Source organism: Notamacropus eugenii, chromosome 2 (genome assembly GCF_028372415.1).
Source record: "Notamacropus eugenii isolate mMacEug1 chromosome 2, mMacEug1.pri_v2, whole genome shotgun sequence".
Classification (NCBI taxonomy): Eukaryota; Metazoa; Chordata; class Mammalia; order Diprotodontia; family Macropodidae; genus Notamacropus; species Notamacropus eugenii.
In genome coordinates this window covers 465,095,776-465,113,902 of record NC_092873.1, presented here as the reverse complement: position 1 = coordinate 465,113,902, position 18,127 = coordinate 465,095,776, and the positions used below count along the sequence as shown (strand labels likewise).

The window sequence follows — 18,127 nt, the reverse complement described above, 5'->3', positions numbered from 1 at the left end:
GCGGAGACCGGGGCTCAGGGCTCCCCTAGCAGGCAGGAGCCTGGATCCATTGTGGAAGGTCTCTGCATAAACCCCCTGAGGGAAATGAGCCCATGAGGTGGCCCTGCCCTGCCCTGACCACCTGAACTTAATCACACACTGAATAGCAGCCCTGCCCCTGCCAAAAGCCCTGAGGCTGGCAAGCAGCATTTCAATCTCAAACCCCAAGCACTGGCTGGGAGGATCCGGAGGCGAAGTGGGTGTGAAGAGAATATTCAGAAGTCAAATCACTGGCTGGGAAAATGCCCAGAAAAGGGAAAAGAAATAAGACTATAGAAGGTTACTTTCTTGGTGAACAGGCATCTCCTCCCTTCCCTTCTGATGAGGAAGAACAATGCTTACCATCAGGCAAAGACACAGAAGTCAAGGCCTCTATATCCCAGCCCACTCAATGGGCTCAGGCCATAGAAGGGCTCATAGAAAATCAAGTTAGAGAGGTGGAAGAAAAGCTAGGAAGAAAAATGAGAGACATGCAGTCAAAGTATGAACAGCAGATCAGCTCCCTGCTAAAGGAGACCCAAAAAAATGTTGAAGAAAATAACACCTTGAAAAATAGGCTAACTCAATTGGCAAAAGAGGTTCAAGAAGCCAATGAGAAGAAGAATGCTTTCAAAAGCAGAATTAGCCAGATGGAAAAGGAGATTCAAAAGCTCACTGAAGAAAATAATTCTTTCAAAATTAGAATGGAACAGATGGAGGCTAATGACTTTATGAGAAACCAAGAAATCACAAAACAAAACCAAAAGAATGAAAAAATGGAAGAGAATGTGAAATATCTCATTGGAAAAACAACTGACCTGGAAAATAGATCCAGGAGAGACAATTTAAAAATTATGGGACTACCTGAAAGCCATGATCAAAAAAAGAGCCTAGACATCATCTTTCATGAAATTATCAATGAAAACTGCCCTGAGATTCCAGAACCAGAGGGCAAAATAAGTATTCAAGGAATCCACAGATCACCGCCTGAAAGAGATCCAAAAAGAGAAACTCCTAGGAACATTGTGGCCAAATTCCAGAGTTCCCAGATCAAGGAGAAAATATTGCAAGTAGCTAGAAAGAATTCAAGTATTGTGGAAATACAATCAGGATAACACAAGATCTAGCAGCTTCCACATTATGGGATCGAAGGGCGTGGAATAGGATATTCCAGAAGTCAAAGGAACTAGGACTAAAACCAAGAATCACCTACCCAGCAAAACTGAATATAATACTTCAGGGGAAAAATTGGTCTTTCAATGAAATAGAGGACTTTCAAGCATTCTTGATGAAAAGACCAGAGCTGAAAAGAAAATTTGACTTTCAAACACAAGAATGAAGAGAAGCATGAAAAAGTAAATAGCAAAGAGAAGTCATAAGGGACTTTACAAAAGTTGAGCTGTTTACATTCCTACATGGAAAGACAATATTTGTAACTCTTGAAACTATTCAGCATCTGGGTACAGGGTGGGATAACACACACACATGCACATGCACACGCACAAACACATAGAGACAGAGTGCACAGAGTGAACTGAAGAGGAGGGGATCATATCTTAAAAAAAAAAAAATGAAATCAAGCAGTGAGAGGGAAATATATTGGGAGGAGAAAGGGAGAAATGAAATGGGGCAAATTATCTCTCATAAAAGAGGCAAGCAAAAGACTTTTTAGTGAAGGGAAAAAGAGGGGAGGTGAAAGAAAAACATGAAGTTTACTCCCATCACATTCCACTAAAGGAAGGAATAAAATGCACAGTCATTTTGGTATGAAAACCTATCTTACAATACAGGAAAGTGGGGGATAAGGGGATAAGCGGGGGGGGGGATGATGGAAGGGAAGGCAGGGGGAGGAGGGAGCAATTTGAGGTCAACACTCATGGGGAGGGTCAGGATCAAAAGAGAGAACAGAAGTAATGGGGGGCAGGATAAGATGGAGGGAAATACAGTTAGTCTTATACAACATGATTATTATGGAAGTCTTTTGCAAAAGTACACATATATAGCCTATATTGAATTGCTTGCCTTCTTAGTGGAGATGGGAGGGGAGGTAGCAAGGGAGAGAAGTTGGAACTCAAAGTTTTAGGAATGAATGTTAAGAATTGTTTTTGCATGCAGCTGGGAAATAAGAAATACAGGTAATGGGGTACAGAAATCTATCTTGCCCTACAAGAAAAGAGAGAAGATGGGGATAAGGAAAGGGAGGGGTGTGATAGAAGGAAAGGCAGAAAAACAGAATGCACGCGTTTTGGGGTGGGAAGAGGGGAGACATGGGGAGAAAATTTGGAGCTCAAAATTTTGTGGAAATGAATGTTGAAAACTAAAAATAAGTAAACATTAAAAAAAAGCTTGAGAGTTGGAAAGAACAATCAAATAAGAATTATTTAGCTCTTACTCACAAAAACGTGAGCAAAGGTATGGAAATAAGGTCACCAGTATGGTAGGTGCATCATTTAGATGTTCTTACCTGAAAATTAGGTTCTTTTTTGAAGGAATGAGAGATAAGCTTGAAAATGTGGTTGAGGCCAAGTTATACAAGCTCTGAATGCAAACTAAAGAAATAAGTATTAATAGGCAATGGGGACTTTTTGAAGGATTTTAAGGAAGAGAGTAAACATAACTAAAGCAATACTTTAGTAAGATTGATTTGATGGCAGTATGCAACACAGATAATCACTCAGAAAAATACCATCAGTCAACAGTGAAGAGTCAAGTTAACTGAAAATTGAGCAGGACATATCTTTAATTTTTCAGTCATCAAAATGAGATATAAACTATTCTATGTTGTACCAACACAAGCAATAATATACTCAGAAAATCAAAGAAAACTGAATTCAGATTATATAATTTTTAAGAAATACAATTAATTTTAAGGAATTCAGTTTTAAAATAGCAAATAATTCTCTCTAGTCACGTATTATGTTGTGCTACATATAACAACATATCTTTCCACAATAGGAAGACAAGCAGTTTGAGCTGTTTTTCTAGTAAAGATGGTGATTTGTACCAATACATCTATGCTATAACTCTTTAAATTTTCACCAAAAAAAGGAGACATTATTCATATTGTTTTGAAGTACATATTGAAAATATGGCTTAAAAGCTTAATGCCTAATCTGACAGCTATTTTGACTAATCATTTGCTATAAGAGGCATAGTCTGTGGTCATGAGCAAATGTAACTGATCTGTACAGGGATCATAATTGCAATTCATTGGGAATGCTCTAATCCAGTGGTGTCAAATTCAAATAGAAAAGGGGGCCACTAATCTATACACAAGAATCCCTGCAGAAGCAGAACCAAAAGAACACTATAAATAGTAACAGTAACACTGTACAATGATCAACTGTGAATAACCTAGCTCTAATCAGCAATTCGATGATCCAAGACAATTCCAAAGAACTCATGATGAAAAATGCTATACACATTCAGAGAAAGAACTGATGGAGTCTGAATGTAGATCATAGCATACTATTTTCACTTTATTTTTTCATGTGTTTTTTTTCCTTTGGTCTGTTTCTTCTTTTACAATGACTAATGTAGAAATATGTTGCACATAATTGCACACATATAACCTCTATCAAGTTGCTTGCTTTCTCTGAGAAAGGGAAGGTAAAGGAGGGAGAAAATCTGAAACTTAAAATTCTTTTAAATGAAATGTTAAAATTTGTTTTTACATGTATTTGGAAAAAATAAAATACTATTTAAAAAAAGAATCTATACATACTAAATTCTGGTGATACAAAGAAAGGCAAAAGATGCCCTCTGCTGTCAAGGAGCACATAGTCTAATGAGGGAGACATGTAAACAACTATGTACAAACTACAGGATAAATTGGAGGTAAACGACACAGGAAAGGCACCAGAATTAAGAGGGATGCGGAAAAACTTCCTATAGAATGTAGAATATAAGATGGGACTTGAAGGAAGCCAGGAGGCAGAAAGAAGGGAGAACATTCCATACAAGGTGGATTGCCAGGAAAAAAGGCCCAGAACTGGGGGAAGGAATTTCTTGTATACAGCAAGAAGAGCAGTATCACTGGATCACAGAGTACCTGGCAAAGGAAGTGGGAGAAGGGAAGACAAATTATGAAGGACTTTGAAGCCAATAAGTGAAAGGGAGTTCTGGAGAGTTTACAGAGCATGGGAGTGACACAGTCAGGCTTGTACTTTAGGAAGAACACTTTGAAGCTGGTCAGTTAAGCAAATGAACACGGTAAGCTAGTGTCTGATAAGCCCAAAGATCCAAATATTAGGTTGCTGTATTTGTTTCTGTATATACATATATAGCTTACCTAATCTATCCCAATGATCCACAATCCTTAATTTTTTATCCAGTACCAAACTGCTTTCACAATCACTGCTCTGTAATATAGCCTGAAATCCGGACTGCTAGGTCCCCTTCACAGCTTTAAGATTGACTTCCTTGATAATCTTGGTTTCTGGTTCCCCCAGATGAATGCCATCATCTCTTCTAGCTGTATGAAGAAGTCCTTTGGGAGTCTGATAGGTACGGCACTGAACAAGTACATTACTTTATGCAGTACTGTCATTTTCTTTGTTATACTGGCTCAGCCCATGCATGAGCAGTTAGTATCTTTCCAGTCGTTTAGATAGGTCTTTTATTTGTGCAGAGTGCTTTGTAATTGTGTCATACAGTCCCTTCATGTGTCCTGGCGGTTAGACTACCAAGTGTTATATACTGTCTGCAGTTATTTTAGATAGAATTTCTTTTTCTATCTCTTCCTAGTGGATTTTGTTGGTAATATGGCAGCGAGGTGGTGCAGTGGATACAGCACCAGTGCAGGAGTCATGAGGACCTGAGTTCAAATCTCACCTCAGACACTTGACACTCACTAGCTGTGTGACCTTGGGCAAGTCACTTAACCCCAACTGCCTCATCCTGGGTCATCTCCGGTCATCCTGATGAATATCTGGTCACTGGATTCAGATGGCTCTGGAGGAGACGTGAGGCTGGTGACCTGCACAGCCCTCCCTCACTGAAAACGAAGTCAAATGCAAGTCATGTCATTATTTCTCTGATGATATGGTCTTCTTCAGTAATGAAGGATGAACACACACACACACACACATACACATACACACACACACGTTAGTAATATATAGAAAATGCTGATGATTTGTTTGGGTTTATTTTATATCCTGCAACTTTGATAAAGTTCATTGCTTCAATTAGGTTGGTTTTTTTAGTTAATTCTTTAGGGTTGTGTAAGTATACCACCATATTATCTACAAAAAAATATTAATTTTGATTCCTGGCTGTCTATGCTCATTCCTTCAATTTCTTTTTCTTGTCTTACTATTATAGATAGCATTTCTACTACAATATTAAATAACAGTGGTAATAAAAAATATCTTTGCTTCACCCCAATCTTACTGGATAGACTTCTATATTATGCCTAATTACAGATAACACGTACTGGTTTTAGACAAATGAAGAAAAGTGCCATTTATTCCTATGCTTTCTAGTAATTTTAATAGGAATGGTGCTACATTTTGTCAAAAGTTTTTTCTGCATCTATAATTCTACAACTTTTATTGTTTTTGTTACTGATGTAGTCAATTATACTCAGTTTTTCTAATACTGAACTAGCCCTGAATCGATTTTGTCTTATACCCGAGACTTTTCTGTTTTTTGAATGTACATGGTATGACTAATAATTTATATTCATGCAAAAGAGTCACCGGATTAAGAACACTGCTGTACTTTCTCAGTTCATATATTTTCTCAATCTATGAATATTAACAGTATGATTACTATCAGGTCAGGCATTTCAAAGATGACACTGAAAAAGGACCCTTATTTTCAAAAAGATTAGGAACTATGGGGCTTGCCCAGCTCTCTCATTCTATAGATCAGAAAATAAAAACTGAGAAAGGTTAACTGACTTTCTGAAGACTACAAAGAGACTGTCATACAGAAGCAGCTGGTAGCCTGGTAGATAAGAATGCTGGGCCTATAGTCAGAAAGACCTGAGTTCAAATCTAGTCTCAGACATTTACCGGCTATGTGACCCTTAACAAGCCACTTAACCTCTGTGTGCCTCCGTTTCATTAAATGTATAATGAGTATAATAATAACACACCTACCTTGAAGGGCTGTTGCGAGGACCAAATGAGACAATGTTTTTAAAAGCACTTAGCACAGTGTCTGGAACACAGTAGGAATATAAATGATTACTTTTTTCCTTTCCTTTCTTTTCTCTTCTCTCCCCTTCTCTTCCCTTCCAATGTAAGTACTAAGTAGGAAGCAGAGCCTAGGTTCAAATGCCAGTCCCCAAGACTCCAGAGTCAGAGATCTTTCCTCTATATCACTCTGCCTTTAAGATTAAATTTTAGAAATAAGCATAACAGCTTTATTATTCCTTAAAATATCAATCCCAAAACTCATAAAAACATTTAGGGATAAATCATGTGTATAAATTTATCTGCTTTTTCATTAATTCAATTTTTAGAGTTCAAGAGCAAAAGGGATATGGAATTAATACCTATATGTAGATGAATGGGTTCAAAATTTGCTGGAAACACTTTTATCACAGCCAACAAGCAGAAATGAAATTGATGTCCAGCAAGTGGTATTACGAATTAACTGTGGAAAATGAATGCAATGAAATATTATTACATCGTAACAACTGTAGTATGTTGATATAATGAAATATAAGATATGATGAACAAGAAATTCACAGAAACTGGGAAAGACTATATAAACTGAAGCAAAGTAAAATGGGCTGAAACAATAAACCAATTTACAGAATGACAATAATGTGAAGGAAAACAACTTTGAAAGATTATATTATTATATTTGAAAGATTATAGAATTATGATCAATAAAATGAGCTCTCATAATTTCAGAAGACTAATGAAGCATACCACCCAGCTCTTGGCAGAAAAATGATAGGCTAAAGGTATGGATTAAGACATATCTTTTTAGACATGGGCATTGTTTTGAATTGTTTCACCTGACATCGCACTTATTCACTAAAAGAAAGGCACTAAAGAAGGGAAAAATGAAATAAAATGTAAAAAGTACAAAGAATAAAAAATTCAGAAGGGGGACAATATACTTTAAAAAATTATACATAATAAATTAAAGATTTGTGGTTTCATATACTTTTTTTTCTCTATACACTAAAAATATACATGTTTATTGATGATAGTTAATTATAAAGAAAATCAAAATTTAAAAGATTAAAAAAAGATTTGCTAAATTCCATGTAATTGTCCATTTCAAAGACCAAGGTATATCAACCCTACTCTCATTTTCCTATGAATATAAAGTGTTGTTACCCATTACAGTGTTATTAACCATTACCTACTACAGAAACTACAAGACAATCTTTGACTAAAGGAAATTAGAGTAACAAGGTAAAGCAAGGAAAGATACTAAGAGAACATTCTGAAGACCCTAAATACAAATGGGTTTTTTTGGGGGGGTGGAGGTGGGATATTGGGTTATTGTTTTTAACTAGGACAGACAAATTATGAAGAATAAGGCAGAAGCCTGATATATCAACTATTTTTCGCCAAAACTTATTTGATCCAGTTTTCCAGTCACTACAATGAACTTAGCTCCCTCTTGTGGCCACTAAAGAACATATCTGGTATATGAAGAAAGGCTGGAAGAAAATGAAAGGTCAAAAGTAATCCATCTAAAGACATCAACCAACCACAACAATCAACCAATCAACATCTATCAAGCTCCTACTACTTTACTAGGCACAGTGCTAAGTGCTTCACAAATGTTATCTCATTTGATCCTCACAGCAATACTGAAAGGACGTTATTTATTCCCATTTTTCAAATGAGGAAACTAAGGCAGGTTAAGTGACTTGCCCAGGGCCACACAGTTAGTTTCTGAGGCCACATATTAACTCATGTCTTCCTGACTCCAGGCCCAGTGCTCTGTCTACAACTGCCTCTAGCCAAGAAAAACAATGTCCTGCATTGGTCACCTTAATTTGGGTTTTCATCAACTCTTGCCTCAATTCAGTCTCCTAACGGGCGTCCCTGCTCCAAGTCTATCATCACTCGAGTCCATCCTACACATTTGCAAAGTTAAGTTTCTTTAAGCATAAATATGACTACGTGCCTTACCTACTCTATTGATTCTATGGCTTCCTATTGCCTCCCCTTTGTTTAGCTTCTAAAACATTCTATACTGGAGCCTTAACGTACCTTTTTACAGTGTCTGGCACAGGGGTGGGGAACCTTAAGGCCACAGGTTCCCAGCCTCTGGACTCTAGCACATAGGTAACCAGTTAAATGTTTCTGGTTTGAAGGTTGAGTTTTTCCAGACACAATGGGCATTACTCCCATTCTGGCACTCTTTGATCTAACCAAACTGGCCTCCTTTCTGTTTCTCATACAGGACACTTAGTTCCTGTCTCCATGGCTTTGTACATGCCTGGAATCTGTTCCCCTCTTACCTCCAACTGCCTCTGAGTGGCATATTCTGCACAAAGTCTTTCTGGATCCCAACTACTCCTGCTGACCTTCTCAAAATGCTCTATATTCATACTACTTTGCATTTATGAACTTCATGTTTATGCTATATATGTTTAATATAACATTATTTTCTCCCCTACTAGAATATAAGCGCCTCACAAGCAAGGATGGTCTCATACTTAGTCCTTGTACTCTCAATGGCTTTCTCTAGTAGCAAGCACCTTCATAAATATTTGTGAACAACAGACTGAAGTATCTCAGAAAAGGAATAAATATTCTCATTTTACATTTGGTTAAACACTAAACTATAATGAGAGCCAAACATTCATTTAAATTACTAATGTATGCAAAAAAAGACATTGTTAGGTTTCATTCAGAGAGATCGAGAAATAGACTATTTGTGACACAATGAGGCACAAGATGAAATAAGAAATTAAACAGGAATTATACATGCTCAGTCACTCTAACTGAAAAATACTTAGAAAGGGGACTTACATGAAAAAGCACCATTTAACACACTAAGCACAGAAAAAAGGAATATCAGAAGCAAGATAGCTTTAAAGAGAACGATTAAAAGTTATGAAAATATAGGTATGCATGCCATATGTATTTCTCTGGCAATTATCATTACAACACAACAAAGTGAAACAGCTGATCAGATTGAAGGATGCCCTCTTTTAGTCCTATTATTAAATTTTTTTAAGTCATAAAACATTTTTCCCATGAAAATAATTGTTTAAAATTTTCTGTGTTATGTAATCCTATGGTCTTTTTTGCATGTGAATGATCTTCCAGGCAGCAGGCAGCCTTAGATACAAAGCATCCCCTTAAAACTAAGGCTGCAAGGTTCAGAACATTCTCTCTTCAGATACAGATGTTGTCACAGGTGACCACGAATCTTTCTTTGCTCATCATTTATTTTGGTTGTGCTTTGCTATATTACAAAAAATAAACTTCAAAGTTTAGATGTCAAGAGATTTTAAAAACACAAATTTCCAACAACTCTATTCATTTTCATGGGAATTCAAAAGCCATGAACCACTTGAGCCTTGGCACACTCTTGCGAAGGTCAGTGCATTAAACACGTCTAGATAGAAGACAAGCAGTCTTATTTTAGACTGCACACTCTCAGAGAGTAAGGGTTGTACAATTTCAATCACCATCCAGGGAAGGACAGGCAGGTGTCTCATGAATGCTCCTGATAATTATTTTTTAAAACCAGAAACTCCAGGAGAATGTCCAACAACTGACATTCATAAACAGAATCTTTTAAAGTCTGCAAAGCATTTTACCTACATTATCTAAGTTGAGCAACTCAAAAACCTGTGATATAAAATTATACAAATATTATTTTCCCCCATTTTACAGATGAGGAAACAGAATCATCAAGTTTACAAAACTGGTTAGATACAGAGGCAGCTAAGTAGCATGGTAGAGAGTGCTGGATGTGTAGTCAGCAAGAATGAATTCTAGTCTAACCTCAAACACTTGCGAGCTGTGTGATTCTGGACAAATTATCGAGCCTCTCCCAGCTTCAGTTTCTTCATCTATAAAACAGGGATAAGAGTACCTACCGTCCAAACTATACTGAGGACCAAATGAGATAACACATGTAAAGCACTTTCAAACCTTAAAGTGCTACAGAAATGTACCCATTTGGTACAGAGAGTGAATCTTATATGAAGTAGTCCAATGTACATTATTTGACATTGTAATTATGTAAAAATGGTGACTGGGTGCAGCCCAATGGAAATATGTAGTGTGACTTCAAGTATTGAGACCACTTCATGGATTCATTATTCCTAGGTCATTAAGACCTACCTATATAAAAGGCTTACTTACTGTGTGCACAGGGGACCCAAAGAAAGCCAAAAATGTTCCCACCCTCAAGGAACTCACTTTCTAAGAAGGGTGACAATACCCAAAGAACTATGAACACATAAGATAAAACAGTGGAAAGGGAAGGTAATCTGAGAGAGAAGACACCAGTAATGGGTAGAACCAGCAAAGGCCTCTTAGAGAAAATGGAATCTGGGTTGAGTCTTAAAGGAAACAGGACAGAGAACATACCATGGACGGAGGGCAGGCTAATAAAGAGGCACAGGGTTCAGAGATGGAATGTCTAGAAAGGTATTACTGGAAAGACAGGAAGGGGCCAGGTTGTAAAAAACTTTCAGTGCCAAACAAACCATTCTATATTTGATCATGGAGGCAACAGGGAGCCACTAGAGTTTATTGAGTAAGATGTGATATGTCCTCTAGAAAAACCACTTTGGCAACTGAGTACAGAATAAATTTGGAGAAAGTAAATCTCTGTGGCAGGAAGAACAATCAATAGACTACGGCAATCACTCAGGCCTGAGATAAAGACTGCAGCAGGATGGTGCCTTATGTGAGTGAAGAGGAGACATACACAAGTGATGTGAAGGTATAAACACAAGAATTGACCACAGAATGGATTTATGAAGGGAGAACAAATAAAGAGTTTGAAGTGACACTTAGATGGCCAAAGGTACAGGGAAAATGGTGATGGCATCAACAGTAATCACAAGGTTTAGAGGAGAAGTACATTTGGTGGGAAAGCTAATCATTCCATTTTGGAAGTGCTGAGTTTTAGATATGTTGTTGATGTTGTGTCAGTTAGTTGCATCCAACTCCTCATGATCCCACTTGGGGTTTTCTTGGCAAAGATACTGAAATGACCTGCCATTTCCATCTCCAGGCAGTGACTTGCCCAGGGATTAAGTGTCTGAGGTAAGGTTTTTGAATTGTGTTTTTCCTGACTCCAGGCTCAGCAATTTATCCACTGCACCTTTTAGCTATCTACAGGACATCAATTCAAGATGTCCAAGAGATAGTTTATGATGCAAGTCTAGAGCTCAAGAGAGGTTAGGGTTGGATAAACAAATCTGAGAATAATTTGCACAGAGATGACAATTGAATGCACAGGACATGATGAGATCACCAAGTAAAATAGTGTAGAGGGAGGAGACATAGCTTTTTGAGACATCAGCGGTTAATGGGCATGACTTGGAGGTAGTTACAGCAAAGTCTGAGAGAGATTGGTTTGATAGGCAGAAGAAATATCAGGTAGTTTAAAAAAAACCTAGAAAAGTGAGATTATCCAACATCAATAGTGTCAAATATTACAGGGTTGTTGTTTTTTTTAATTTCAAATCTAAAAATCAATGGAATTTGACTTAAGTATGAGAATTCTTAGGCCAATAGCTGTTATCATCTTGTTTTTCTCCCACGTGGCCCAAAGAAACTTACAATATCGGACTATAATTACGTTAGTATTTAAGTATAGTTCAACTTTTAAGTAATTTTATTCAGGAAGATAACTAATATGTTTTTACATTTTTCTCAGAAAAAATACTGACTACATTAACTATGAATTCAGTAAAATTTCAGAATATATGACATTCATTACCTCCACAAACACTCTACTTCCATTTCTGACTATGGTAAAAAAGGTAACCCTAAATTCCCTAAGGCTAAGCCAACGGAACATAAGCTCTGGAAGTTCTGAAAGATCTAGAAGATGTAAAAAGCTTCATTTATAGGCTCAGTGACAAGTTCTCTGTCTTTTTGTCCAAGGACCATCGACACTAAATTCAAAAAGACTCATAACTAGTCTGACCACAAGATAATAAATGTTTGGCGATGGCAACTCTTAGACACCATGTGAGTTATAAAAAGGCAGGAAGGGAATACCCACACTAGCAAAATTATAGAAGCTTTAATTGTTAAACAGCATCTATTCTCTGAGTTTTACCTGAGGGTTCCAGTCTGGATCCAGTTTTTTAACCACTGCAATATATTCCTGCATTGCTTGGCTAGGACTTGAATCTCCAAGTGCCTTCCATGCTTCCCTAGAATAGAGAAGAAATACCCAGAATGACATACCATAGTGTTTCTCACACTTTTTGGTCTTAGGACCCCTTTATATTCTTAAGATTTATGAGGACTCCCCACAAAGAATATTTATGCCTATCAATATTTACCATATTGAACATTAAAAAATCTTAGTATTTATGAAAATATTTTTGATCTCACAGAGCCCCTAAAAGGTTCTCAAGGACTTCAACCATTCCCAGACCCCACTCTGAGAACCACTGACCTACTGAAAAACTACTGAAATGACCCATAGTGATCTCAAAGTTTTGGAGTTACAGCAATATTTCAGACTGACTTTGAAACACATCCACTAAACTACAGATAAACAGCCCTCTCTTGCCCCTAGCTACACTTTAATTCAAACAACTCATCAGATAAACAAATGCAACTGAATGAACTTAACAAAAAAAAAATTAACTATATCGCAAATTTATTTCTAAGTCAACTGCTTGACATCTGGAAACTTCCCCTTTTTTACATAAAAAGAGTTTTAATTTTCTTTCCATGATACTCAGTAGTTAGAGTTCCAGGTCAGCATATACAATGGTCCAACATCTAACTATGAGGCCCTGCAACTTGGAATCAGGCACAGTGAAGAGAACAGGGAAGGGTTCAGGAGATATTCATATCACATATAACTATTACTCTAATCTTTCAGAGAATCTTAGAGTTGGAAAGTACCCAGAAGTCATTTAATCCAACCCATATCTAAAAGATAATTCTCTTCCAACAAAAAAACAAGTGGTCTGGAAAAGTTCACATCACTTCAGGGTTTTTCCTTAGATCAAGCCTATGTTTGCCTCTTGGCAACTGGCCACTCATCACACCTAGTGTACCCTCTGGAACTGAGCAAGATACATTCAAAAACTTAAAGATAGCTATCAAGTCTTCCAAACTATGTATCCTCAACAACCTTTCCACAGGGGGAATGATTTCAAGACTCTTCACTGTGTTGGTTACTTTCTTTTGGGGTGGCCATCCCCCAGTCTTCCTGATTTTTATCTTGCCACTGAACCCAGATGGTTCCAGAGGAGAAAATGAGGCTGGTGACTTTGCACAGTCCTCCCTCACTTAAATCCAATTCAGTTGCAAGTCATGGCATCACCTTCCTCATGCCATAGTCCTCTTCAAGAAAGAAGGACAAACAACAACCTGTGAGTAGTATAGGCTGACCCACTGAGTGGCCAGTTGGGCAACACAGCTCCTCCCTCCTTTCTTCCCTCCCTCCTCCTCCTCCTTCCTCACCCTCTATCCACACAGGATATCTATCATACCTTTACCTGTGGGTACTCTGCCCAAAGAAATGTAATTTTTGAGCACTGAAAACTTTGGGTTTGTGGGCAAGATTTCTTTCTTAAGAATCAGGCCTGCACAACAAATGGCTGACCCGTGGGCCCCTTGCAGGCCACCAAAAGATTTCAGGTAGTCCATGAAAAATGTAGAGGATATAAACTAAAGTAAAGATATAAAGAGTACTTTGTCCATGCCCCACTTAACCCACCCTCCACTAGTCACTACTGTGCCTGCTCACTCTCTCCTATTTGTCACATGACCTGCGGCAAACAACCATAGTCAGTCTGTTTCTAGTCTGAGGAGTGATTTCATGATAAATAAAAATCTTAAGTAATAAGTGTAATTAATTGATATTAATTGAAATCTCCCCTTTTTAAAATATGGTTTATTTGCAAAATAATTCAATCATTAATTATACATATACTTGGAAAATAAGCCACTAAAAAACTATCTGTGGACTGAAGAATGTTAGCCTATTTTAATTTTAGCCTCTACCTACTGCCAAGTTGTGCAGGTCTGTCTTAAACCCAATTCGCTCTGGTTCTCACTGACTGGCCACCAAGGGGTCCCAGCCTAAGCCCTGCTTAAGGTCATTGTTTCAGCCCTGATTGCCTCACAGTATATGTAAATAGCAATTGTTTCTTTTTGGCTAGGAATCCTGGGGTCTTTTCCTCTCAGACAGTAAAAGGAGCCATTCTTTGTCTCATTTCTCACCCGGCCTTAATCACCAAATGGATGTTGCCTCAGTCAAACTGAGACCTTTTCAGGGCCATCTTCAATCTTCCGGATATGAAACCAGGTGGCTCTGGAGGAGAAAGTGAGGCTGGTGACTTTGCACAGCCCCCCCTCATTTAAATACAATTCACTTGCAAGTCAGGGCATCACCTTCCTGAAGAGATGGTCCTCTTCAAGAAAGAATAAACCATAGCTTTCTTTTAAACAAATCTCAACTTATCAATGTCCTTCTTAAAATGTGGTGTCTAGAACTGAATACAGTATTTCCAGATGTAGTCTGATCAAAGCATCGTGGGACCATGACCTCTAAACTCCTAGATGTTCTGCCTCTCTTAATACAGCCTCAGACTGCATTCGCTTTCTTAGTCACTGTATCACATTAATGACATTCATTCTATGTCTAAGACCTCTAACATCTTAAAGTTGAACCCAAAGAACAAAACAATTGAGTTAAAGCACAAATAAGATGGTGATTATACCATACAATGTCTTTGATGGGAAAAGAGGAGATTAAATTTCAAGCCACTCTTCTTTCTAGCTCTAACGAATTTTCTGAGATAGAGTTTCTGGATAATTATTAGGCTAGTAGATAATAAATTGAGGACAGTGGTTCCTCTTGGCAGCCAAAAGGCAACCCCACCCAGAACATGGGATGCTTAAAAGTCTTTGGAAAAGAGGGGGAGGGATGTCCCTGAGGGTAGAAATCAACTCTGATTGGTAAACAAGTTATGAAGGGTGATATTTGTTTAATATCATTTTTGGACCTTAATAAGGGCCAGGGGTTGAATTAGCCAACCAGAACTTCTTTGCTCTCAGAATAAACCCAAAGAATACCCTGTCAACAAAACTAGATGGGAACTGACTTAGCATTCTTTATGAGATCCTTAACCTGAGGCATTATCTTGAATAATGGGACTTTTTCTGTATCTTAATATTTTATACTATGTTATGGCATGTTAATGGTAAAGAAAACACAGATATCCTGGGTCATAATTTCAACTGACACTTTGTCAACTCTCTTATCTTATTGTATTTATCACCAATTCAATTAAGAAAATTCTTTTCTCATAAAATGGTTAATCATATATGGGGATCATAAATTTGAGTGACACAGACATACTGAGTTAGGAATTGTCCTAAAACAGATTTAAGCCTGGTCATTCTTGTACCAGACAGTCAGAAGTTTCCTTCTGGCTCCATGATCATGTATCTGCTAGCTTTAAGGGAATAAATAATATGGATTTACGTATCACCTGGCCTATTTGTCTTTTTAACCAAACTTCCAGATTGACGGGGCAGACAATGAGGAGGTGGGCAAAAAATCTTCAGTATCTCCTGCTATGAATACGACCTGATCATGAGACTCAGCCACCTCCAATAATCTGGACAAAAGAATCCATCTCTACCCAAAATATCCTGATTGGTTTTCCCCTTCTTAAGCTGGGTCACCCTATATTTTAATGGAAGGCTCCAAGGATAGGGGCTTATCTCCTAAGTGCAAGAACTTGACTAAACTGGATTCAGTTAGTAAGATCTTCCAGTTGGGTAGGATTGCACCCAAGATATAGAAGCATGTACTCAGAGGATTTGGGCACTCTCATGTATTAGCAATGTCCTTCAGCAACTGGCTGAATAACCTACAGGGGCTGGTTTCTGAATGAGGAAGGAGGAAGGAAAAACCTTAATCCTAATTTAATAGTTGGTTATTAATATAAGAGAAAAATAATCATTTCTCTCACACTTCACTACTAATAAGAAAAATAAGAAAAAAAATCACATACGAGGTAAACTGTGCCACACAAAGTTGTAGGTCTGTATATGTGTGTACATAAAATACAAGAGAGAAGGAGGAAAAGATGCTTAGAAGTATCTGTTGGTATACCAAAGAAAGGCTACTCAGTACAGATACCATGGAGCTGGAGGACTGTGGAGCCTGTGGAGACAGAAATAGGGTAAGTCCTGGGGTAGTGAAAAGATGATGACAGTCTAGGTTTACTAAGAACAAGATCACTAGTAGCAGTGAATGAGTGGAGGGAAAGTAGCAAAGAAGAATTACTTTCCCTTCCTTTTGCTCCTCCTGCTACTGAAGTCTCCATGCTACCTCACATTAGGACAAGATAAGAAAGAGATAGGAGAGGGAAAATCCTAAGCAGTAGCAGGAAAGAGGAAAAACCAATGTTTGTAATCCACCATCCAACTGAGGCCAGGGAGAACATTCCTATGTAAGGCACAGTAAATCAGAGACTGGCTATCTACCAAACTCACAGTACATAAGAACCTTAGATAAAAGCGGATTCTTTTAATCTCTCTACAAACTGTTTGAATGTCATTAGACTTGAGAGAGATTAATTTAAGAATAATACTCTAATCTGCTCATTATTTCTTAATTCCTATAGACCTATTTTTTAACAAGATCAAATAGAAATTCCAAGAATTCTGTCTTACCATTTCTGTTTCCCCTCAAAATCAAAGAAGCTTGGTTTAGGTGTATTACAATTTCCAACTTTGACCTAGAGAAAAAAAATATCAATAACTTATTTACTTAAATACCTAAGAAATATTTTTCTCATTGCAAATGAATTATATGTAATTGCTATAATTACGAAAATATCTGCTGTAATAGAAAATTTAGTATTATTTCTAAAAGAAATAATCCTTTAAAAATCTTTAAATGTAGAATATTCTTATTCTTTATAATTAAGTACAATACTATTAACAAATAGGATAAATTCCAATGAAAGACTTATTTGTCAAAATTCCAATAACTAAATGTAGAAATAACATGAAATAGTAGAAGCTATTATAACCAATAAAAATAAAATCTAAAATAACTTCAAATGTACCAGAAAACATAAATTATGTGTCTGAGAATCTTAGTATAAGACAAGATAAGAATAGGGCTACTGTAAGGGTAAGGGAAATATGAGCTAAAAAAGGGGGGAAAAGGGGTAGATGTAAGTCTGGAAAGAATCTAGGTCCCAGAATCTGTTGTAGTAAGGGACAAACACTTCTCTTCTCCCAATATTTTCAGGTACTATGGCTCTGTCAGTCTTACCAGAGAAGAAGGAAGACCAAGGATGAATGGAGAATGAATAAATTAAATTTGATTGCAAGCTAACCACTTGGCCTAGAACAATTTCAAAGGCCCCTCTAGTTCACCAAAATATCTTCCCCACAACCTTCCCTAAATTCCTTTAACAAAGGTAAAGGCTTTCCATTCAACATTAGGAGAAAAGATAATAACACAAATAATACAAACTGAGGGAACTAACACCAGATGTGACTGAGTCCCACTTACAGTGCAATCAGTCCCTAGTACTGGGAAAAGAGAACTGGACTGGGTTATGGTCCCTTTTCTTCATGACCTCACTTTGTGACTTTAGACAATTTGATTTACCTCTCTGGCTTCAATTTTATTCCTTGTTTTAACATGGGAGCAAAAGGTCAGAGACCTATCTAACATAAAGAAGGGATCATCAGAAAGCAGAGCTCCAGGGATGGAGGGGAAGTTTCAAGAGGAGATGAGAGATGAACAACGCACTCCCACTCTCTACTTTTGTCTAAGGCAAAATCTTACTTACCTTCAGTTGAGCGGTGATAAAAAGAAACTATACAATGAAATGTTGTTGCCAGCTCTACTTGCCATGCCTTATAAGGTTTCACTGTGTATGTTTTGTTATGAAATAAAGATGACTTCTCATCAAAGAGCTTTACCCCCT

At 37.4% G+C, this 18,127-nt stretch overlaps 1 protein-coding gene across 5 annotated transcripts in view; it reads right to left on the bottom strand.

Annotated features, from left to right (window-relative positions):
* ACBD6 (acyl-CoA binding domain containing 6) overlaps positions 1-18,127 on the bottom strand; it is a 231,736-nt gene that overhangs the window by 206,101 nt on the left and 7,508 nt on the right. For all 5 annotated transcript variants that reach the window (XM_072648487.1, XM_072648485.1, XM_072648488.1 and 2 more), the window contains exons 2-3: positions 16,854-16,918; positions 12,259-12,355 (exon numbers count right to left, since the gene is read on the bottom strand). In XM_072648487.1, the coding sequence (XP_072504588.1) occupies positions 12,259-12,355; positions 16,854-16,918 (162 nt within the window). The remainder of the gene's footprint in view (positions 1-12,258; positions 12,356-16,853; positions 16,919-18,127) is intronic.